The 26,035-nt window shown below is 44.1% G+C and overlaps 1 protein-coding gene across 3 annotated transcripts in view; it reads right to left on the minus strand.

Moving 5' to 3' along the window:
• Positions 1–26,035, minus strand: part of LOC106604040 (cell adhesion molecule 2) — a 574,105-nt gene that overhangs the window by 102,156 nt on the left and 445,914 nt on the right. For all 3 annotated transcript variants that reach the window (XM_045717479.1, XM_045717480.1, XM_045717478.1), the window contains one exon: positions 16,607–16,744. In XM_045717479.1, the coding sequence (XP_045573435.1) occupies positions 16,607–16,744 (138 nt within the window). The remainder of the gene's footprint in view (positions 1–16,606; positions 16,745–26,035) is intronic.

The following is a 26,035-nucleotide window of genomic DNA, read 5'->3' on the forward strand; positions in this document are numbered from 1 at the left end:
ATTGATGAGACAGGAGTCTGGGAGAGATGGTATTGATGAGACAGGAGTCTGGGAGAGATGGTATTGATGAGACAGGAGTCTGGGAGAGATGGTATTGATGAGACAGGAGTCTGGGAGAGATGGTATTGATGAGACAGGAGTCTGGGAGAGATGGTATTGATATGAGACAGGAGTCTGGTAGAGATGGTATTGATGAGACAGGAGTCTGGGAGAGATGGTATTGATATGAGACAGGAGTCTGGGAGAGATGGTATTGATGAGAGGAGTTTGGGAGAGATGGTATTGATGAGACAGGAGTCTGGGAGAGATGGTATTGATGACAGGAGTCTGGGAGAGATGGTATTGATATGAGACAGGAGTCTGGGAGAGATGGTATTGATGAGACAGGAGTCTGGGAGAGATGGTATTGATATGAGACAGGAGTCTGGGAGAGATGGTATTGATATGAGACAGGAGTCTGGTAGAGATGGTATTGATGAGACAGGTGTCTGGGAGAGATGGTATTGATATGAGACAGGAGTCTGGTAGAGATGGTATTGATGAGACAGGAGTCTGGGAGAGATGGTATTGATGAGACAGGAGTCTGGGAGAGATGGTATTGATGAGAGAGGAGTCTGGGAGAGATGGTATTGATGAGACAGGAGTCTGGGAGAGATGGTATTGATGTGAGACAGGAGTCTGGGAGAGATGGTATTGATGAGAGGAGTCTGGGAGAGATGGTATTGATATGAGACAGGAGTCTTGTAGAGATGGTATTGATGAGAGGAGTCTGGGAGAGATGGTATTGATGAGACAGGAGTCTGGGAGAGATGGTATTGATGAGACAGGAGTCTGGGAGAGATGGTATTGATATGAGACAGGAGTCTGGGAGAGATGGTATTGATATGAGATAGGAGTCTGGGAGAGATGGTATTGATATGAGATAGGAGTCTGGGAGAGATGGTATTGATGAGAGGAGTTTGGGAGAGATGGTATTGATGAGACAGGAGTCTGGGAGAGATGGTATTGATGAGACAGGAGTCTGGGAGAGATGGTATTGATGAGAGGAGTCTGGGAGAGATGGTATTGATGAGAGGAGTCTGGTAGAGATGGTATTGATATGAGACAGGAGTCTGGGAGAGATGGTATTGATGAGACAGGAGTCTGGGAGAGATGGTATTGATGACAGGAGTCTGGGAGAGATGGTATTGATGAGACAGGAGTCTGGGAGAGATGGTATTGATATGAGACAGGAGTCTGGGAGAGATGGTATTGATGAGAGGAGTTTGGGAGAGATGGTATTGATGAGACAGGAGTCTGGGAGAGATGGTATTGATGAGACAGGAGTCTGGGAGAGATGGTATTGATGAGACAGGAGTCTGGTAGAGATGGTATTGATATGAGACAGGAGTCTGGGAGAGATGGTATTGATATGAGACAGGAGTCTGGTAGAGATGGTATTGATGAGACAGGAGTCTGGTAGAGATGGTATTGATTAGACAGGAGTCTGGGAGAGATGGTGTTGATATGAGACAGGAGTCTGGGAGAGATGGTATTGATATGAGACAGGAGTCTGGGTAGAGATGGTATTGATGAGACAGGAGTCTGGGAGAGATGGTATTGATATGAGACAGGAGTCTGGTAGAGATGGTATTGATGAGACAGGAGTCTGGGAGAGATGGTATTGATATGAGACAGGAGTCTGGTAGAGATGGTATTGATTAGACAGGAGTCTGGGAGAGATGGTATTGATGAGACAGGAGTCTGGTAGAGATGGTATTGATGAGACAGGAGTCTGGGAGAGATGGTATTGATATGAGACAGGAGTCTGGGAGAGATGGTATTGATGAGACAGTAGTCTGGTAGAGATGGTATTGATGAGACAGGAGTCTGGGAGAGATGGTATTGATATGAGACAGGAGTTTTGGAGAGATGGTATTGATGAGAGGAGTTTGGGAGAGATGGTATTGATGAGACAGGAGTCTGGGAGAGATGGTATTGATGAGACAGGAGTCTGGGAGAGAAGGTATTGATGAGACAGGAGTCTGGGAGAGATGGTATTGATGAGACAGGAGTCTGGTAGAGATGGTATTGATATGAGACAGGAGTCTGGTAGAGATGGTATTGATATGAGACAGGAGTCTGGGAGAGATGGTATTGATGAGACAGGAGTCTGGGAGAGATGGAATTGATGAGACAGGAGTCTGGGAGAGATGGTATTGATATGAGACAGGAGTCTGGGAGAGATGGTATTGATGAGACAGGAGTCTGGTAGAGATGGTATTGATTAGACAGGAGTCTGGGAGAGATGGTATTGATATGAGACAAGAGTCTGGGAGAGATGGTATTGATATGAGACAAGAGTCTGGCAGAGATGGTATTGATATGAGACAGGAGTCTGGGAGAGATGGTATTGATGAGCAGGAGTCTGGGAGAGATGGTATTGATGAGACAGGAGTCTGGGAGAGATGGTATTGATTAGACAGGAGTCTGGGAGAGATGGTATTGATATGAGACAGGAGTCTGGTAGAGATGGTATTGATGAGACAGGAGTCTGGTAGAGATGGTATTGATTAGACAGGAGTCTGGGAGAGATGGTATTGATATGAGACAGGAGTCTGGTAGAGATGGTATTGATGAGACAGGAGTCTGGGAGAGATGGTATTGATGAGACAGGAGTCTGGGAGAGATGGTATTGATGAGACAGGAGTCTGGGAGAGATGGTATTGATATGAGACAGGAGTCTGGGAGAGATGGTATTGATATGAGACAGGAGTCTGGGAGAGATGGTATTGATATGAGACAGGAGTCTGGGAGAGATGGTATTGATGAGAGGAGTCTGGTAGAGATGGTATTGATATGAGACAGGAGTCTGGTAGAGATGGTATTGATGAGACAGGAGTCTGGGAGAGATGGTATTGATGAGACAGGAGTCTGGGAGAGATGGTATTGATATGAGACAGGAGTCTGGTAGAGATGGTATTGATATGAGACAGGAGTCTGGTAGAGATGGTATTGATGAGACAGGAGTCTGGGAGAGATGGTATTGATGAGACAGGAGTCTGGGAGAGATGGTATTGATGAGACAGGAGTCTGGGAGAGATGGTATTGATGAGACAGGAGTCTGGGAGAGATGGTATTGATGAGACAGGAGTCTGGTAGAGATGGTATTGATGAGACAGGAGTCTGGGAGAGATGGTATTGATATGAGACAGGAGTCTGGGAGAGATGGTATTGATGAGAGGAGTCTGGGAGAGATGGTATTGATGAGACAGGAGTCTGGGAGAGATGGTATTGATGACAGGAGTCTGGGAGAGATGGTATTGATATGAGACAGGAGTCTGGGAGAGATGGTATTGATGAGACAGGAGTCTGGGAGAGATGGTATTGATATGAGACAGGAGTCTGGGAGAGATGGTATTGATATGAGACAGGAGTCTGGTAGAGATGGTATTGATATGAGACAGGAGTCTGGGAGAGATGGTATTGATGAGACAGGAGTCTGGGAGAGATGGTATTGATGAGACAGGAGTCTGGGAGAGATGGTATTGATGAGACAGGAGTCTGGTAGAGATGGTGTTGATGAGACAGGAGTCTGGTAGAGATGGTATTGATTAGACAGGAGTCTGGTAGAGATGGTATTGATGAGACAGGAGTCTGGGAGAGATGGTATTGATATGAGACAGGAGTCTGGTAGAGATGGTATTGATGAGACAGGAGTCTGGTAGAGATGGTATTGATGAGACAGGAGTCTGGGAGAGATGGTATTGATGAGACAGGAGTCTGGGAGAGATGGTATTGATGAGAGGAGTCTGGGAGAGATGGTATTGATATGAGACAGGTGTCTGGGGGAGATGGTATTGATGAGACAGGAGTCTGGGAGAGATGGTATTGATGAGACAGGAGTCTGGGAGAGATGGTATTGATGAGAGGAGTCTGGGAGAGATGGTATTGATATGATATGTTTGTTTCATAAATGTGTACAATTTAGCACACTTTGAATTTGCAACTGTCCCATTCAGCTGTCCCATGCAGCTGTCCCATGCAGCTGTCCCATGCAGCTGTCCCATGCAGCTGTCCCATGCAGCTGTCCCATGCAGCTGTCCCATGCAGCTGTCCCATTCAGCTGTCCCATGCAGCTGTCCCATGCAGCTGTCCCATGCAGCTGTCCCATCCAGCTATCCCATGCAGCTGTCCCATGCAGCTGTCCCATCCAGCTGTCCCATGCAGCTGTCCCATCCAGCTGTCCCATGCAGCTGTCCCATGCAGCTGACCCATGCAGCTGACCCATGCAGCTGACAGAAATCACTCAGATCTGGCTCCAGGACAACCTGCTTCAGAGGCATTAGAAGAAGACTAAAATGAATATTACCAATTGAACGTCTATTGCAGGATAAACGTTGGTTTGTGTCAGCTGGTCGGAAATGGACACTGCATGTTTCTTTATGGCTTGGTTATGTAGGCTTCTTCTAATCCATTTCTTTCTACTACAGATAATAATATGATTACATTTTATCTTTACGTTAGAATTCCAGTCATTCTGTCACGTCCTGACCAGTAATAGGGGTTATTTGTTATTGTAGTTTGGTCAGGACGTGGCAGGGGGGTATTTGGTTTATGTGGTTCGGGGTTTGTTGGGCTATGTTCTAGGTTAGTGTCTATGTTAGATCTAGGTTGTTTAGTTCTATGTTCTATATTTCTATGTTAGATCTAGGTTGTTTAGTTCTATGTTTAGTTAATTGGGATTGGGCCTTCAATTGGAGGCAGCTGTTCCTCGTTGCCTCTGATTGAAGGTCCTATGTATAGGGGGTGTGTTTGTAATGGGAATTGTGGGTAGTTGTCTCCTTGTTTAGTGTCTGAGCACCTGACAGGACTGTTAGTGGCGGTCGTTGTCGTTGTCGTTGTTGTTGTCGTTGTCGTTGTCGTCGTCGTTGTCGTTGTCGTCGTTTGTATAAGTGATTTGTTTGTTTTTCCTTCTTTTCATTTAATAAAGAAGATGAGTTTAGACGTTCCCGCTGCACCTTGGTCCAATCCTTACGACGCCCCGTTACACATTCCAATAAATGTTATACCCCTTGATCTTTAAGAATAGGACTTGGAAATATAGATTAGCCAAATTGTTTTACCTGAGCATAACCCAAAAACGAAGGACTACTTAGCCTATTCTGTCGTCTGTGATCTTGTTGTCACGTAGAACTTATTGGGCTCATTGCTTCGAAAGAAGAAATGCCGCTCTCATGGAATGGCATGCTTTGAGCACGACTGAGAAGTGCTATTTGTGTCCTTTATGGAAATAGTTTGTGACAGTATGAGGAACAACACCGCGGAAGAGTTCAGAAGCAAGGAACTCAAAACGTTCATTCCGTAGTCTGCACTACGCATCTTTCATTGGCTGTCCACTGGGGCGTCTTCATTCTGTATCGAAAACGTTTCTTAATTAAACAGATGTAAATTGGTGAGGGACATAGCTGAATTTGTCCAATAGAAATTCTCATTGAGCTCTGTTTGCTTCCGTTTGGCTCTTAAATGGTAAACGGTTTCCGTTAATGAATACACCCCTGGTCGCTAAAACAGTGATTGATAGGCAGCTTAAACTTCTTCAATTCAGCCATTATTGGGTTAAAATACACATTTGTGAACAGCCATCCTCAACAACCACAATCCATAAGGCTGCAATAGCTAAATGAGAGAGCAGGAGTGTGATTCACATCACTGAGAGAGCAGCAGTGTGATTCACATCACTGGGAGAGCAGCAGTGTGATTCATATCACTGAGAGAGCAGCAGTGTGATTCATATCACTGAGAGAGCAGCAGTGTGATTCGCATCACTGAGAGAGCAGCAGTGTGATTCATATCACTGAAAGAGCAGCAGTGTGATTCATGTCACTGAGAGAGCAGCAGTGTGATTCAAGTCACTGAGAGAGCAGCAGTGTGATTCAAGTCACTGAGAGAGCAGCAGTGTGATTCATGTCACTGAGAGAGCAGCAGTGTGATTCGCATCACTGAGAGAGCAGCAGTGTGATTCATGTCTCTGAGAGAGCAGCAGTGTGATTCACGTCACTGAGAGAGCAGCAGTGTGATTCACGTCACTGAGAGAGCAGCAGAGTGTTAATTCCAGTCGGATAATCTTTGTATGCTGACAGCAGTCGTACCATTAGAAGACAAAACTTGGACTGTAGCCTACAAAAGCCTATTCCTGCTTTTTTCTCCCGTCATCATCACTGCGGTCTCTGACTGGTGGTCTGACTCGATCAGGCAGGAAAAACATTTACATTTGCACCTCTTTTCAATGTTGATTTCAATGTTGTTGAGAAAACAGAAAGCTGTCAAATAATTTTTTTGGTGGCAAACGTCCTTTCTTGGATTTAAAAGTATAACAAGAAATAATCATCTAGTTTTATAAAGTTAAAGTTAAAAGTAAAAATTTCTGAAAGTATCTTTAATCCGATTACAATATTAAAGGATTACAGTTAGAGGTTTTATTTTGTAATCTGTAACATGTAACGATTAGCGTACTGTCACGTCCTGACCAGTAAAAGGGGTTATTTGTTATTGTAGTTTGGTCAGGACGTGGCAGAGGGGGTGTGTTTGTTTTGTGTTGTCGAGGTTATTTTTGGGGGGGGGGTAATGTTCTAGGTTTTGTATTTCTATGTTCGTATTTCTAGTTGTTCTATTTCTATGTCAGTTTTGGGAACGACCTCCAATTAGAAGCAGCTGGTTGTCGTTGCTTCTAATTGGAGACCATATTTATATATGGGTTTATTTCCTCTTGTGTTTGTGGGTGGTTGTTCCGTGTATAGCCTAGTAGCCTTACAGGACTGGTTTGTTGTTGTTTCTGGTATTTTTGTGTTCACGTTCACATTCCCGCTGCGTTTTGGTCCACTTCTTACGACGCACCTGACACGTACATGTAACGCATTACCCATTATCCATTACCCATTACCCACCACCCATTACCCACCACCCATTACCCATTACCCACCACCCATTACCCATTACCCACCACCCATTACCCACCACCCATTACCCACCACCCATTACCCATTACCCACCACCCATTACCCATTACCCACCACCCATTATCCATGACCCATTACCCATTACCCACCACCCATTACCCATTACCCACCACCCATTATCCATTACCCATTACCCACGACCCATTACCCACCACCCATTATCCATTACTCATTACCCATTACCCACCACCCATTACCCATTACCCACCACCCATTACCCATTACCCACCACCCATTACCCATTACCCACCACCCATTACCCATTAACCCATTACCCATTACCCATTATCCATTACCCATTACCCATTAACCACCACCCATTACCCATGACCCAATACCCATTACCCACCACCCATTACCCATGACCCATGACCCATTATCCACCACCCATTACCCATTACCCTATTACCCACCACCCATTCATATAGACGATAGCACCATAATCTATAACTGGTATGAATGTTCGACTAAATGATTTTGTTTTCTGCTATTTTATGAAAGGCATGCCCTATTTCAATAAAATATTGTAATTCTTAACTTTTTAATTCACTCTTAATGAATGACCTATGACATATTCCTGTTAAATAAACACATTTTAATTCAACATTTCTTAACTACCTTCTCAATATGCTTTTTGAAAGAGAGTTTTTTTTTTTGTCAATCCAGGTGCCCAGATATTTATATTTATATATTTATAATTATAATTATATTTATAATACGATCATTGAGGGCACAATTCAATGCACATGTGCATAAATCCTCAGATAAAGGTAAAAGCTTTTTGGAAAATAATACTTGGTAAGGTAGTGCACTATAAATAATACTGTAAATAATGTATACTTGGTAAAGTAGTGCACTATATAGGGATGCAGGCTATAATGGTTGTTTATTTAGGAAAGCAGTGGGTGACTTTCAGACTGCTAAAAGACAGGAGATAGTCACACTTTATTACATTCGCAATGTCCGATCTTTACTGAGTTAATCTGAGAGGGAATCTGGGTCATGAGACAGGAGTCAATATGAGGTTATCCTAAATCAATGTAGGAGAGAGGGAGAGAGGGGGGGAGAGAGGGGGGGATGGAGAGAGAGAGGGAGAGAGAGAGAGAGGAGAGAGAGAGAGAGAGAGAGAGAGAGAGAGAGAGAGAGAGGGAGGGAGAGAGAGAGAGCGAGAGGGGTAAGGAGAGAGAGAGGGAGAGAGGGCGGTATGGAGAGAGAGAAATAGAGGGAGAGAGAGAGAGAGAGGGAGGGAGAGGTAGGGGAGAGAGAGAGAGAGAGAGAGAGAGAGAGAGAGGGAGAGAGAGAGAGAGAGAGGGAGGGAGAGAGAGAGAGAGAGCGAGAGGGGTAAGGAGAGAGAGAGGGGGAGAGAGGGCGGGATGGAGAGAGAGAAATAGAGGGAGAGAGAGGGAGAGAGAAAGAGAGGGAGGGAGAGAGAGAGAGAGAGAGAGAGAGAGAGAGACAGAGAGAGAGAGAGAGAGAGAGAGAGAGAGAGAGAGAGAGAGAAGAGAGAGAAAGAGAGAGAGACAGAGAGAGAGAGAGAGACAGAGAGAGAGAGACAGAGACAGAGAGAGAGAGAGACAGAGAGAGAGAGAGAGAGAGAGAAAGAGAGAGAGAGTAATTCTGGTAAAGGCTATAAAGAGCGAGAGGGGTAAGGAGAGAGTTCCTGAAAGAACTTTAGTAAATCCTAAGTCTAAGCAGCAACAATCCCTTTATCAAACGACCAACAGAACAATTAAATCTGTTTCAAGCTGTTCAAGCTGAAACCGATCACACCTCTAAACAGTCAGCTCGTCTGGCTCTTGACAGAGAAGACGTGTTATCTGATCAGGAACTGAGTAGCTTGGGTTAATGTAGAAAAAAATATTATCTTGGGCTGATGCTAGGATAGTGCTGAAAAGAAAGAAAAAACTAAGGTTACTGAAAAGAGCAAGGAAAGGAAAGGAAAGGGTGGTATTCCAGATTATAAAATGTGTTGTTAGGATCCTGAATGCTGATTGGGTGATAGCAGCGAGTTATTCACCTTTTTTTCTTCTTTTGTTATTATTTATTTCACCTTTATTTAACCAGGTAGGCCAGTGGAGAACAAGTCCTTTATTTAACCAGGTAGGCCAGTGGAGAACAAGTCCTTTATTTAACCAGGTAGGCTAGTTGAGAACAAGTCCTTTATTTAACCAGGTGGCTAGTTGAGAACAAGTCCTTTATTTAACCAGGTGGCCAGTGGAGAACAAGTCCTTTATTTAACCAGGTGGCTAGTGGAGAACAAGTCCTTTATTTAACCAGGTGGCCAGTGGAGAACAAGTCCTTTATTTAACCAGGTGGCCAGTGGAGAACAAGTCCTTTATTTAACCAGGTAGGCCAGTTGAGAACAAGTCCTTTATTTAACCAGGTGGCCAGTGGAGAACAAGTCCTTTATTTAACCAGGTAGGCTAGTGGAGAACAAGTCCTTTATTTAACCAGGTAGGCTAGTTGAGAACAAGTCCTTTATTTAACCAGGTGGGCCAGTTGAGAACAAGTCCTTTATTTAACCAGGTGGCCAGTGGAGAACAAGTCCTTTATTTAACCAGGTAGGCTAGTGGAGAACAAGTCCTTTATTTAACCAGGTGGGCCAGTTGAGAACAAGTCCTTTATTTAACCAGGTGGCCAGTGGAGAACAAGTCCTTTATTTAACCAGGTGGGCTAGTGGAGAACAAGTCCTTTATTTAACCAGGTGGGCTAGTAGAGAACCAGTCCTTTATTTAACCAGGTAGGCTAGTGGAGAACAAGTCCTTTATTTAACCAGGTGGCTAGTGGAGAACAAGTCCTTTATTTAACCAGGTGGGCCAGTTGAGAACAAGTCCTTTATTTAACCAGGTGGCCAGTGGAGAACAAGTCCTTTATTTAACCAGGTAGGCTAGTGGAGAACAAGTCCTTTATTTAACCAGGTGGCTAGTGGAGAACAAGTCCTTTATTTAACCAGGTAGGCTAGTTGAGAACAAGTCCTTTATTTAACCAGGTGGGCTAGTGGAGAACAAGTCCTTTATTTAACCAGGTAGGCTAGTTGAGAACAAGTCCTTTATTTAACCAGGTGGCCAGTGGAGAACAAGTCCTTTATTTAACCAGGTAGGCTAGTGGAGAACAAGTCCTTTATTTAACCAGGTAGGCCAGTTGAGAACAAGTCCTTTATTTAACCAGGTAGGCTAGTTGAGAACAAGTCCTTTATTTAACCAGGTAGGCTAGTAGAGAACAAGTCCTTTATTTAACCAGGTAGGCTAGTGGAGAACAAGTCCTTTATTTAACCAGGTAGACCAGTTGAGAACAAGTCCTTTATTTAACCAGGTGGCCAGTGGAGAACAAGTCCTTTATTTAACCAGGTAGACCAGTTGAGAACAAGTCCTTTATTTAACCAGGTAGGCTAGTTGAGAACAAGTCCTTTATTTAACCAGGTGGGCCAGTTGAGAACAAGTCCTTTATTTAACCAGGTAGACCAGTTGAGAACAAGTCCTTTATTTAACCAGGTAGGCTAGTGGAGAACAAGTCCTTTATTTAACCAGGTGGGCCAGTTGAGAACAAGTCCTTTATTTAACCAGGTAGGCTAGTTGAGAACAAGTCCTTTATTTAACCAGGTGGCTAGTGGAGAACAAGTCCTTTATTTAACCAGGTAGGCTAGTTGAGAACAAGTCCTTTATTTAACCAGGTGGCTAGTGGAGAACAAGTCCTTTATTTAACCAGGTAGGCTAGTTGAGAACAAGTCCTTTATTTAACCAGGTGGCTAGTGGAGAACAAGTCCTTTATTTAACCAGGTGGCCAGTTGAGAACAAGTCCTTTATTTAACCAGGTAGGCTAGTAGAGAACAAGTTCTCATTTACAACTGCGACCTGGCCAAGATAAAGCAAAGCAGTTCGACACATACAACAACACAGAGTTACACATGGAATAAACAAATGTACAGTCAATAACACAATAGAAAAGTCTATATACAGTGTGTGCAAATGAGGTAAGATTAGTGAGGTAAGGCAATAAATGGGCTGTAGTGGCGAAGTAATTGGCTTTGGGGGTGACCAGAGAGATATACCTGCTGGAGCGCGTGCTACGGGTGGGTGCTGCTATGGTGACCAGTGAGCTGAGATAAGGGGGGGCTTTACCTAACAAAGACTTATAGATGACCTGGAGCCAGTGGGTTTGGTGACGAATATGAAGCGAGGGCCAGCCAATGAGAGCATACAGGTCGCAGTGGTGGGTAGTATATGGGGCTTTGGTGACAAAACGGATGGCACTGTGATAGACTGCATCCAATTTGCTGAGTAGAGTGTTGGAGGCTAATTTGTAAATGACAAAGTTGAGGATCGGTAGGATAGTCAGTTTTACAAGAGTATGTTTGACAGCATTTGTGAAGGATGCTTTGTTGCGAAATAGGAAGCTGATTCCAGTTTTAATTTTGGATTGGAGATGTTTGATGTGAATCTGGAAGGAGAGTTTACAGTCTAACCAGACACCTAGGTATTTGTAGTTGTCCTCATATTCTAAGTCAAAACCGTCCAGAGTAGTGATGCTGGACGGCCGGGCAGGTGCGGGCTGCGATCGGTTGAAGAGCATACATTTAGTTTTGCTTGTGCTACAGAATGCAAATTTCTGTTTGAAAAAGCTAGCCTTTGCTTTCCTAACTGACTGTGTATATTGGTTCCTAACTTCCCTGATAAGTTGCATATCACGGGGGCTATTTGATGCTAATGCAGAACGCCACAGGATGATTTTGTGCTGGTCGAGGGCAGTCAGGTCTGGAGTGAACAAAGGGCTATATCTGTTCCTGGTTCTACATTTTTTGAAAGGGGCTTATTTAAGATGGTGAGGAAGGCACTTTTAAAGAGCAACCAGGCATCCTCTACTGACGGGATGAGGTAAAGTATACTTCCAGGATACCTGGGCCAGGTCGATTAGAAAGGCCTGCTCGCTGAAGTGTTTTAGGGAGCGTTTGACAGTGATGAGTGGAGGTCGTTTGACCGTAGATCCATTACGGATGCAGGCAATGATCACTGAGATCCTGGTTGAAGACAGCAGAGGTGTATTTAGAGGGAAGGTTGGTCAGGATAACGTCTAAGAGGGTGCCCATATTTACGGATTTAGGGTTGTACCTGGTGGGTTCCATGATAATTCGGGTGAGATTGAGGGCATCTAGCTTAGATTGTAGGATGGCCGGGCTGTTAAGCATGTCCCAGTTTAGGTAACCTAACAGTACAAACTCTGAAGATAAATGGGGGGCAATTATTTCACATATGGTGTCCAGGGCACAGCTGGGGACTGAAGGGGATCTATAACAAGTGGCAACAGTGAGAGACATATTTATGGAAAGGTGGATTTTAAAAGTATAAACTCAAACTGTTTCGGCACAGACCTGGATAGTAAGACAGAACTCTGCAGGCTATCTCTATTTCACTATTTCACAACTTTACAGGCTATCTCTGCAGTGAGATTACAACTCCACCCCCTTTGGCAGTTCTATCTTGTTGGAAAATGTTGTAGTTGGGTATGGAAATTTCAGATTTTTTGGTGTCCTTCCTAAGCCAGGATTCAGACACGGCTAGGACATCCGGGTTGGCAGAGTGTGCTAACGCAGTGAAAGAAAACTTAGGGAGGAGGCTAATGATGTTAACATGCATGAAAACCAAGGCTTTTATGGTTACAGAAGTCAACAAATGAGAGCGCCTGGGGACACACAGGGCCTGGGTTAACCTCCACATCACCGGAGGAACAGAGGAGGAGTAGGATGAGGGTACGGCTAAAGGCTATCAAAACTGGTCGTCTAGAGCGTTGGGGACAAAGAATAAAAGGAGCAGATTTCTGGGCGTGGTAGAATAGATTCAGGGCATTAGGTACAGACAAGGGTACGGTAGGATGTGAATACAGTGGAGGTAAACTGGACGTAAACCTATGTGTTGAGTGATGATGAGAGAGGTTTCGTCTCTGGTGGCACCAGATAACCTAGGTGATGTCTCCGCATGGGTGTGGGGTTGGACGAAAGAGCTATCTAAGGCATTTTGAGCGGGAAATTATGAGGGCTCTACAGTGAAATAAAACAACAAAAACCATTAGAGAGAGGCATAAAGCAAATCACAGGTGTTGATCAGGAGAGCTCAGACAACACTGGGTAAATGGCGATGAATGGGCAGAGCGGGTCAGTTAGGTACATACAGGACCTGAGTTCGAGGCTGGGGGCCGACAGGTAAACAAAATGAGGTACCGTGTTATTGAAACAGTCCAGGGGGCATCAGCTGTGTAGCCTAGTGATCATAGTGTCAAAAGAGCAGCAATAGGTGAGTCAGGAAGTTGTTCGGTAGTCACTACTACGCTGGGCGAGCAGGGGACACGGCGTTCAGAAAAGCTAGCAGGCCGGGGCTAGCAGATGGTTCTTCAGCGATATTGTAACATAGTAGCCTGTTGAGACCACTTTGGGAAATCACGTCGGCAGTCCAGTCGTGATGGATCGGTGGGGCTCCGTGTCGACAGTAAAGGCAAAAAAAAAAAAGGTATTGTAGCCTTAGAATTAGCTGGTATATGGGCCTTGCTTGAGGCTTGCTCAAGGCTAGCTGGTGCTTGCTTCAGGATAGAGGTATTAGCTAACAGTAGCCACTCGTTTGCAGCTAGCTAGCCGCGATGATCCGGAGTAATGATCCGGTGTAATTATCCAGAGCGGCAGAAATCCGGTGATATGGTAGAGAGACGCAGTCCGATATGCTCTGGGTTGATATCGCGCTGTGCAGACTGGCAGGTGATTGTCAGAGCTAATGCTGGCTGATGCCAAGGGAAAAAATGCGAGGACCGCTAGCCGTGGCTAACAAAGACTAGTAGCTAGTTAGCTGGCTAGCTCCTGATAGAAGTTCCAGTTATAAGGAATAGAAATAGCAGATCCGTACCACATTGGGTGAGGCGGGTTGCAGGAAAGTATATTTAGTTCGTAGATAGAAAGTGAGATTAAGATGTATACGAAAAAGACCGGCTATTTACACGGGATAAGACACGGGATAAGACACGGGATAAGACACGGGATAAGACACAGGACAAGACACGGAATAAGACACGGGATAAGACACAGGATAAGACACAGGATAAGACACAGGATAAGACACAGGATAAGACACAGGATAAGACACGGGATAAGACAGTGGATAAGACACAGGATAAGACACGGGATAAGACAAAGACATCTTGGAAGAAAAAAAAATAACGTGCAACAATCCTCTATGTAAAATAATAAATAACAGTTACTTCTCTGAGAATGTTGAATTGTCAATAGGCATTAATGGTAAAAAGCATAATATGTTGGTCACGGATACTTTAAAACAAACGCCTCACATTATGACGCTGTACTTCCTCACAATCTCGTAACTGTATTTTTGTGCATTCAAATTGCCACATTGATAAAATGCAATTGTGTTCATTGTCCATAACCATAACCAAACCACCACCATCTGTTCACAACATTGACATCAGCAAACCGCTCACCAACACGACGCCATACAAGTGGTCTGCGGTAGGACGTACTACCAAATTCTCTAAAATGACGTTGGAGGCGGCTTATGGTAGAGAAATTAACCTTCAATTATCTGGCAATACTTCTGGTGGACATTCCTGCAGTCAGCATGCCAATTGCATGCTCCCTCAAAACTTGAGTCATCTGTGGCATTGTGTTGGGTGACAAAACTACACATTTTAGAGCAGCCCTTTATTGTCCCCAGCACAAGGTGCACCTGTGTAATGATCATGCTTTTTAATCAACTTCTTGATATGCTACACCTGTCAGGTGGATGGATTATCTTGGCAAAGGAGAAATGCTCACTAACAGGGATGTAAACAACATTTGTGTACATAATTTAAGAGAAGTAAGCGTTTTGTGTTTTCTGGGATCTTTGATTTCAGCTCATGAAACATGGGACAAACATTTTACATGTTGCGTTTATATTTTTGTTCAGTGTAGCATAAATCGTAAAATGTATCAGTTTTACAATCACAATAACGGGGGAGATTATGATATTTATATCTCTAACTTTCTCACTCATCATTATTCACAATTTATTCAGGATTATTTGTATTCATGTAGAAGTGTTTAGAAACATATTCTATTCTAATTTACAATAAAAGTGACTCCAAAATTGAAAGAATATATTAGTCACCATTCATTTATAATATTGGGCACAACATAATCTGAAACACAACCAAAACAAACAGCAAACACATCCAACACATTTGTACAGCCACAAGCTTGATGTAATCATTGCGCGCTAGAAATATGGTATCAAATACTAAACTTTTTACTTCTTTAATATAGATATAAGTTAATTTGTCCCAATACTTTTGGTCCCTAAAATGGGGGGGGACTATGTACCATAAGTGGTGTAATTTCTAAACGGTTAACCATTCTCCCTCTCTCCCTCGATTAACCCAGAAATAACCCATTGGAGAAGGAGAGAAGTTGAGGGAGAAGCAGAAAGACAGGTGAGATGAGGTAGCAGTTCAAACAGACTAACAAATGCAAGATTTTTCTCTGCTTTTTCTTGAGGTCAGTGAATCTACCAATTAATCCACCTCACAGACCAGCATTGAAACAATTGCATAACCAGATACACACAGTCAAGGCGAAGGATACGTGGACCTGCGGGAATCACAGCCTCAACCCTAGATTTCAAGTTTCTCTTGCAGATGCTCCAACTATGTTTTTAGCCATCAGAATCACGTAGCCTACAGCATTGACAAGAATTGAATAGAAGTAGGAGGATGAGGAGGAAGAGGATGAAGAAGATGAGGAGAAAGGAGGAAGAATATGAAGAGAAGGAGGAGGAGAAGGAGGAGGAAGATAAGGAGGAGGAGGAAGAGGAGGAAGAGGATGAGGAGGAAGAAGGGGAAGAAGAGGAAGAAGAAGATGAGGGGAAGAAGGAGGAGGAAGATGGGGAGGAAGATGATGATGAAAAGGAAGAAGATGATGAAGAGTAGCTGAGTAGCCTCAGAGGATGAAGAGGAGGAAGACAAGGATGAGGAGGATGATGAAGAGTAGTAGTACAGGCGGAGAAGGAGGAGGAGTATGAGGAGGTGGAGGAGGTGGAAGAGGACGATGAGAAGGAGGAGAAGGAAGAGGAGGAGAAGGGAGAGGATGAAGAGGAAGAGGAGAAGGAGGAGGAAGAGAAGGAGGTTGTGAAAGAGGAGAAGAAAGGAGAGGATGAAGAGGAAGAGGAGAAGGAGGAGGAAGAGAAGGAGGTTGTGAAAGAGGAGAAGAAAGGAGAGGATGAAGAGGAGGAGGAGGAGGAGGAGGAAGAGAAGGAGGTTGTGAAAGAGGAGAAGAAAGGAGAGGATGAAGAGGAGGAGGAGGAGGAGGAGGATGAGGAGAGGATAACGGTCAGGAAGAAGTGGAAGATGATGAGGAAGATGACGAGGAAGAGGATGAAAAGAAGGAGGAGGAAGAGGATAAAGAAGAATAGTAGTACAGTGTCCTGACCTTTGATCTCTGTATCGTTCCCGCACCAGCGGAGGTCGGCAGCAGGCGGCTTGGAGCCGTGGGGTTCATACATACTCTAACCCCTGACCCCTAACCTCTGACCTACTGACCTATGAAGGGTAGTAACAGTAGTAGATGTCTGTGTCCTGACCTTTGATCTCCTTCTCGTTCCTGAACCAGCGGAGGTCGGCAGCAGGCTTGGAGCCGTGGGTCATGCAGGTCAGAGTGATCTCATCTCCCTCCAGGGCAGGCTTGGTCAAACCGTCTATCTCTGGCTTCTCTGGCACTCCTACAGGACCGGGGGGGAATTACACATGTTAAAACGTGATACAACACACAGGGTCGCTGTCTGTGCTTTCATCTCCAGATAGCTAGGTGGACCAGTCATAGTCAGTACATTCATCTCCAGATAGCTAGGTGGACCAGTCATAGTCAGTACTTTCATCTTCAGATAGCTAGGTGGACCAGTCATAGTCAGTCCATTCATCTCCAGATAGCTAGGTGGACCAGTCATAGTCAGTCCATTCATCTCCAGATAGCTAGGTGGACCAGTCATAGTCAGTACTTTCATCTTCAGATAGCTAGGTGGACCAGTCATAGTCAGTACTTTCATCTCCAGATAGCTAGGTGGACCAGTCATAGTCAGTACATTCATCTACAGATAGCTAGGTGGGACAACCACATATCTCAGTCATAGTCAGTACATTCATCTACAGATAGCTAGGTACAAGTGTAGGAAAAGACAAGTGCAGGAAAAGACAAGTGCAGGAAAAGACAAGTGCAGGAAAAGACAAGTGCAGGAAAAGACAAGTGCTGCATATCTCTGAGGAGAGGACTGCTACTGACCCCCTGTATGACAAGGTTTCCCAAACTGGGTCCTGCTAGGGTAAATACCAAAACGTGACCCAGGGAGGGGCCCAGGACCGAGTTTGGAAAACCCTGCTGTATCGTACATAGACAGACTCAAAATTATTTTGGACGGAAATTTGTCATTGATCAATACATTTACATTTCTCTAGCAGTAGTCATGCTGCTGATGTTGAAAAGTCTTGTTAGTGTACAGGTCAAATTATCTTTTGAATTTCCTGTCTTATAGGTTTCAGATAAAAGCTAATATTTCACTTAAAATGTAGGTTTTTTGTTGGTATTAAATAACAAACAACTTCTACAGACGCCTCAGATACACACACCCTTGACAGAGGTACTCAGTCAAAGTTTAGCTGTCGATATGTGAGTGTTAATCTTTCTCTTCTACCCTTTAAAGCTCTATCCATCCTCTTCCTCTTCCTGTCTGTTCAGAAGACGGATCACAGACACACACACCCTTTACACTGTCCGCCCTCGTCTGTTCAAATGATGGATCACACAGACACACACACACCCTTTACACTGTCTACCCTGGACTTTAATGTTTTTCCTGTCTACCCTGGACTTTAATGTTTTTCCTGTCTACCCTGGACTTTAATGTTTTTCCTGTCTACCCTGGACTTTTCAGATGATGGTTCCAGGGTCATCTTTAATGTTTTTCTTGTCCTCCTCCCCGACACACTCTGAGCTGAGCTACATTATATTCATGCAGAACTAGGCCAGGTTTATGATAAAACCTCTGCCATATATAGGTGTCACGTCCTGACCAGTATAAGGGGTTATTTGTATTGTAGTTTGGTCAGGACGTGGCAGGGGGTGTTTGTTTTATGTGGTTCGGGGTTTGTTGGGTTATGTTCCTATGTAAGAGGGGTGTTTGTTTAGTGTTTCGGGGTTTGTTGGGCTATGTTCTTGTTAGTGTATTTCTATGTTAGTTCTAGTCTTTCTATTTCTATGTTTAGTTAATGGGGTTGACCTTCAATCGGAAGCAGCTGCTCCTAGTTGCTTCTAATTGAAGGTCCTATTTAAGAGGGGTGTTTTTTCTATGGGATTTGTGGGTAGTTGTTTCATGTGTAGCTGTATGCATTACAGGACTGGTTGTTGTGGCTGTATACATTTGTTTTGGTTTTCCTTCTTTCTGCCAATATAAAAAGAAGATGAGTATACACATTCCCGCTGCATTTTGGTCCAATCCTTACGACACCCGTGACAATAGGCTCCCGCCTAGCCCAGTCAAAAGTATTTTCTGTCGAGTCCCTGCCCATCTTCTGAAAACATCTTCTGAAAGCATCTGAAACCATACCTGTTCAAAGAGTATAAATCCCCCCCCCAAAAGGAAAAAAAGGAACATACACTTGTCTTTTCCAGCATTTGTCTTTTTTTCCAGTTTTCCAAACTCGGTCCATATGTCATTTTTGGTGAGTTTGGACAGTTACAACCAGATATGAACGAGAGATATTGTGCAAATGACCAAAGTGTTGACGCATGCTTGTCTGACGGAAGAACAGTACTGGCTCTGGAGCAGCATGTCAACACCCTGTGTTTGTCTGGAGTCTGAATGAAGAACAGTACTGACTCTGGAGCAGCATGTCAACACCCTGTGTCTGTGTGGAGTCTGGAGTCTGAATGAAGAACAGTACTGGCTCTGGAGCAGCATGTCAACACCCTGTGTCTGTGTAGAGTCTGGAGTCTGAATGAAGAACAGTACTGGCTCTGGAGCAGCATGTCAACACCCTGTGTCTGTGTAGAGTCTGGAGTCTGAATGAAGAACAGTACTGGCTCTGGAGCAGCATGTCAACACCCTGTGTCTGTGTGGAGTCTGGAGTCTGAATGAAGAACAGTACTGGCTCTGGAGCAGCATGTCAACACCCTCGCTAGGGCAACGGGCCTGCCTGCTCTGCTCAGAAAAGAGAAGAGGGTGGTGGAGCAGACAGTCTGAGCAAAAAATGCAAGGAAATCAAAATAGCAGTGACAGCAGTACACATAACTCATCCAAAGAGCAGAAAGATAACACAATGTGATGCCCCGTCACCATATTCATTCAGCCACTTACTTAGAAAGTTAATCTTAGGGATCGTGTTAATGCAGAATTTTCTGTTTTTCACACTAAAACGCATAAGAAATATTTTTACTGCGTTTTGTAAACGCAGATTTAAAATCTTATTGTAATTTCTGCTTAGCATCAGACACATTCAGTGCTTCAGTTGCACTTCTCCATTCTGATGAGAATTCAGCAATGGGCATTCTATCAGCAGACAGCCCTCTGACTGATGTGGAGCTACTGTTCTCCTGTACATTTCCAGGTGTAGCCAGCCTACTTGTCTCCTGTACATTTCCAGGTGTAGCCAGCCTACTTGTCTACTGTACATTTCCAGGTGTAGCCAGCCTACTTGTCTACTGTACAAGCTCCCTCACGACACCAGGACAGCGGAGTCAATCACCACCTTCCGGAGACACCTGAAACCCCACCTCTTCAAGGAATACCTGGGATAGGATAAAGTAATCCTTCTAACCCCCCCCTTAAAAGATTTAGATGCACTATTGTAAAGTGGTTGTTCCACTGGATATTATAAGGTGAATGCACCAATTTGTAAGTCGCTCTGGATAAGAGCGTCTGCTAAATGACTTAAATGTAAATGTAATGTACATTTCCAGGTGTAGCCAGCCTACTTGTCTACTGTACATTTCCAGGTGTAGCCAGCCTACTTGACTACTGTACATTTCCAAGTGTAGCAAGCCTATTTGTCTACTGTACATTTCCAGGTGTAGCCAGCCTACTTGTCTACTGTACATTTCCAGGTGTAGCCAGCCTACTTGTCTACTGTACATTTCCAGGTGTAGCCAGCCTACTTGTCTCTGGTAAAATGCTAGATTAACTTAAAGCAAAACATTAGGAAATGTAGCTACATTCTTTCTGTGATAAACATTAGAAATATGATGGCCATGCATCGTTGTTTCAAAAAATACTTTGCTTTTTAAAAATAAAAATGAATATTTAACCTTTATCTAACTAAGCAAGTCAGTTAAAGAACAAATACTTTTTCATAAAGAAAGGAGAACCATGGTACTCTTCAAATAATTAATTAAAATGCCTGTATTTGTATGGCGTGTTGAATGGAATCAAAGTTTTAACTCCCTGATGAACGTCATGCAGCCGAACCGCGTCTGATTGAAAAAAAACTACAAAAAAAACAATGTTGTTTCTGTTGAACATGTCATACAAATAAAGGCATTTTAATTAATTATATGAAGAGTAGCATGGTTCTCCTTTTCCTTTTGATGTCCAATTCACCCCTTTTACCAAAAGAGCACCTTCTATCTACCAAAACCTACTATTGTGTACCTTAGTAGCGCTTCCCTTCCTCCTCTTTGATTCTAAAACTTGTTATTTATTTATAAACTCTGTATTTCTTACTGGGGTTGTTTCTTATTTTGAGTGGCAGCTTTATGGGTACATGTTTTATAAACATGTCATTTTCAAATGGATAATGTACCCGCAACCCTCCCAACAACCAAAATAAAATTAATGAATTAATAAAAAAGTATTAATAAAATAACATTCTTCATTGGGAATTTCAGTACGTTTCAGCGTAACGTTTCCACATGGTTCTATTTCAAGTTATGTTCTCAGAATGTCCCCGAGAACGTTCTAAGAATGTTATTTTAAAAACATTCTGTTCTGAGCGTTAACAAAACTCTCTCTGTCCTCTGTCTTTGTTAAGGTGTATTGGCCACGCCCACTAATTGGCCACACCTGATGTCGTGCTTGTTTCCTTTGAAATGGGGTCTGTTTGGATAGAGTAAAATGAACAGCTTTTATATGTATAAAAAAAAAAACAAGGCATGCTAGTTCTATCCAGGTGGCATGGTGGACTAATTCCATGGATAGAAAACAGAAGATAATAGGTTTGAATCTCACTGATGCTGTGTCACAAAAAAATACAAAAAATAATGTTTGAATAATTAATGCCTATGGAAATGTATTTCCATGTGTTCTATCTGTGTTTGGATTTTTTTTTTTTATTATAAAATTACCTACCAGTGTTAATCAAAGTCTTATTAAAATATTCAGTTTAAGTTAATAGGGAGTGGGCTCCTGTCTAAGGCTGCTTTGCATTTTTTAACATTTGCATTTTAGTCATTTAGCAGACACTCTTATCCAGAGCGACTTACAGTAGTGAATGCATACATTTCATTTTCATTTCATATATATATATATATATATATATTTTTTTTTTGTACTGGCCCCCCGTGGGAATTGAACCCACAACCCTGGCGTTGCAAACACCATGCTCTACCAACTGAGCCACAGGGAAGGCATCGCAGTGCTTGAGAAGTCACTACAGACACAGGTGTGTCGCAGCCAGCCGTGACCGAGAAACCCAATGAGGTGGCGCACAAATGGCCCAGCGTCATCCGAGTCAGGGGAGGGTTTGGTTGGCCTCCCCTAACCCGGAATGTGCTGGGCCATTTCCTTGTCCTATCGCACCTCTAGCGACTCCTGTGGCGTTCTCAGGCGGATGCATGCTGACACGGTCGTCAGTTGTATGGTGTTTCCTCCAACACATTGGTGTGACTGGCTTCTGGGTTAAGCAGGTAGTATGTCAAGTCTCGTTTTGGAGAACACATGACTCTCGACCTTCGCCTCTCCCGAGTCCTTACGGGAAGCTGCAGTGATGGGACAAGACTGTAACTACCAATTGAATATTACGAAAAAGGGGTTAAAAAAAATTACCTATAATTTATGTTCTTAGTGCGTTAATAAAATCTTGCAGGAAACACTTCAAGGAACCAGAGTAAAAACGTTCTCAGAATCCCCCTACAACCTAAAAGAAACGTTCCGAGAACAGGCAACATTTTCTCTTCTGCTCTCAGAATGTTTAAAAACATTACATTTTATGAGTTAGGAAACATATGGCTTCGTTCACACAGCCAAAATAAGTTCCAAGAACTTCGAAGGAACCAAATGTGCCAGCTGGCTAGCTACACCCCTTTACTGCTATAACAGCCTCCACTCTTCTTGGAAGCCTTTCCACTAAATGTTGGAACATTGCTGCGGGGACTTGCTTCCATTCAGCCACGAGCATTAGTGAGGTCGAGCACTGATGTTGGGCAATTAGGTCTGGCACGCAGTCGGTGTTCCAATTCATCCCAAAGGTGTTCGATGGGGTTGAGGTCAGGGCTCTGTGCAGGCCAGTAGAGTTCTTCCACAGCGATCTGGACAAACCATTTCTGTACGGACAAAGCTTTCCTAAGGCACTGTAGCTCTGATTGGCTATGGCGCACCGGTCTGCATAGACAGTTCTTGATTACCGTTCTCCTAACATCAGGATATTATGCTGGAAGATCGTAGCTTTATCTTCTTCAAAATAAGAGTCCCCTTGCAAAGATGCTAAACTTTGGGGATATCGATTTGTTTTTGAAACTGTAGTGCAGTACATCTGTTTTTCACAGCATTGCAACCATGCCTGACAAAAATAAATGGCTAATTTGACGTATTTTAATATTGTATTATTTATACCAGCATTTCTTTTGAAAGTTTACACAAAAACCGGTATGGTCAAAGCTATTGTCTTGGCTATATTTAAAGAAAAACATATATATATATTTTTTTATAAAACACAAATACATGTTATTGGAATTACTCAACAGAGTCTGTAAAAATGTAATGTGTCTCTTGTGCTTGGCAATGGGTTTAATACAGAGTACTGGTGAGTCCTCACTCCATCCACTCCATTCCCTGCAATGCACGGTATATGAGATACATATTGGGTTGTAGAACGAACTTTCTACCTGTCTCTCAGCTAAAGTGAGGTGGGAAATACTCAGTAGGGTCTCTACTCAACCAAATATGATTAATTTTACACATCCGGCAGCACTTCGTCCTCAGCCCTCTCCATAGCCCCCAATGCAATACACTGTAATTGACTGTACATGGGATATATATATATATATATATTTATACTTGTAGAGTCCTTTTCTCTTTTTTTAATCTCTACAAGCCATGTATCCCATGTACAGTCTTTACTGAACAACAAAAATATTAACGCAACATGCAACAATTTCAACGAATTTACCTCGTTACAGTCAATTGAAATAAATGCATTAGGTCCTAATCTATAGATTTCGCATGACTGGGGTGGGGGGTGTAGCCATAGGTGGGCCTGGGAGGGCATAGCTCCACCCACTTGGGAGCCAGGCCCAGTCTTTCAGAGTGAGGTTTTTCCAGACAAAAGGGCTTTATTTATTTCAACCAGAAATACTCCTCAGTTTCATCAACTGTCCAGGTGGCTGGTCTCAGACGATCCCGCAGGTGAAGAATCCGGATGGGCTGGCGTAGTTACATATGGTCTGCGGTGGTGCCGCTGGTTGGACGTACTGCCAAATTCTCTAAAAAAAACATTGGATGTGGCTTATGGTAGAGAAATGAACATTCAATTCTCTGGCAACAGCTCCGGTGGCCAATTGCATGCTTCTTCAAATTTGAGACATCTGTGGCATTGTGTTGTTTGACAAAACTACACATTTTAGAGTGGCCATTTATTGTCCCCAGCACAAGGTGCACCTGTGTAATGATCATGCTGTTTAATCAGCTTCTTGATATGCCACACCTGTCAGGTGGATGGATTATCTTGGACAAAGGAGAAATGCTCACTAACAGGGACGTAAAAAAATTTGTGCACAAAATTTGAGAGAAATACGTTTTTTGGTGCGTCTGGAACATTTCTGGGATCTTTTTATTTCAGCTCATGAAACATGAGACCAACACTTTACAATGTTGCGTTTATTTTTCTGTTCAGTATATTATAGTATATTGCTATGGAGGGGGTGGAGAACGACGTGCTGATGGATATGTACGACACAGACCCACTCCATTAGAGACCCTACTGAGTATTTCCCACTTTAGCTGAGACAGGTAGACAGGTAGAAAAGTTCTCTCCACAGCCCAATATTCTCAACATACCAATGTCAACATTATATTTTCTTTGGTATTATTATAATTTTTTTTATTGGTTCCATATTTGGTTTTTATTATTTAGTCATTGCATTTTCTTGTTGTCACAAAAGAAGCGGCCGTTGATTATTAAAGTTCCATATCTTTTGGATGAGTTATCCACATTGCGATGCGGGCTTTTTATTTTGAAGGTTTCCTCATTAACATACGGAAGTGACATCATCGTTTGGGCTGCTGTCAGAATACTAGTCCGGTCCCGGACAAGATTGACACATTTTTATTAGGGTTTTATTTACCGCAGTGTCTAGTAATTGTCCAAACGTATGGCCACGTTCCCACTCTATTATTGCTATCGAATTTTCACAAATGCCTTACTCTACGTCATTCCCAAACATTTTATGAAAGTACGAAAATGTGAAAATGACTATATCTAAGTGGTCGCTTGTCAGAAAACGTTTTTAAAAAAGCCATCATATTCTTCCTGAGGGTGTACAGTATATGAACAGGTTTTTATATATACGATTTCATGTTGCTAAAACGCTGTCAGTTCCACTTTAACTATGTTCAGAAATAAATGTTTGGTGTATTGCACAGGAAGTCGGTGGCACCTTAATTGGGGAGGATGGGCTCGTGGTAACGGCTGGAGCGGAATAAGTGGAATGGGATCCAATACACTGTTCCAGCTATTATTATGAGCCAGCCTCCCCTCAGCCATCCTCCCCTCAGCCATCCTCCCCTCAGCCATCCTCCCCTCAGCCAGCCTCCCCTCAGCCATCCTCCCCTCAGCCAGCCTCCCCTCAGCAGCCTCCCCTCAGCCATCCCCCTCAGCAGCCTCCCCTCAGCCATCCTCCCCTCAGCCATCCTCCCCTCAGCCAGCCTCCTCTAAGCCATCCTCCCCTCAGCCAGCCAGCCTCCGCTCAGCAGCCTCGTCTCAGCCAGCCTCCCCTCAGCCATCCTCCCCTCAGCCATCCTCCTATCAGCCATCCTCCTCTCAGCAGCCTCCCCTCAGCCATCCTCCCCTCAGCCATCCTCCCCTCAGCCATCCTCCCCTCAGCCATCCTCCCCTCAGCCAGCCTCCCCTCAGCCAGCCTCCTCTAAGCCATCCTCCCCTCAGCCAGCCAGCCTCGGCACCTCGTCTCAGCCAGCCTCCCCTCAGCCATCCTCCCTCAGCCATCCTCCCCTCAGCCATCCTCCCCTCAGCCATCCTCCCCTCAGCCATCCTCCCCTCAGCCATCCTCCCTCAGCCATCCTCCCCTCAGCAGCCTCCCCTCAGCCATCCCCCCCTCAGCAGCCTCCCCTCAGCCATCCTCCCCTCAGCCATCCTCCCCTCAGCCAGCCTCCTCTAAGCCATCCTCCCCTCAGCCAGCCAGCCTCCGCTCAGCAGCCTCGTCTCAGCCAGCCTCCCCTCAGCCATCCCCCTCAGCAGCCTCCCCTCAGCCATCCTCCCCTCAGCCATCCTCCCCTCAGCCAGCCTCCTCTCAGCCATCCTCCCCTCAGCCATCCTCCCCTCAGCCAGCCTCCTCTCAGCCATCCTCCCCTCAGCCATCCTCCCCTCAGCAGCCCCCCCTCAGCAGCCTCCCCTCAGCCATCCTCCCCTCAGCAGCCTTCTCTCAGCCAAGTTGATGGCCTTAATCGATGACACAACAGTGGTAGGCCTGATCACCGACAATGATGAGACGGCCTACAGGGAGGAGGTCAGAGACCTGGCCGTGTGGTGCCAGGACAACAACCTCTCCCTCAACGTGATCAAGACAAAGGAGA

The sequence above is a fragment of the Salmo salar genome, chromosome ssa04 (genome assembly GCF_905237065.1).
Source record: "Salmo salar chromosome ssa04, Ssal_v3.1, whole genome shotgun sequence".
NCBI lineage: Eukaryota > Metazoa > Chordata > Actinopteri > Salmoniformes > Salmonidae > Salmo > Salmo salar.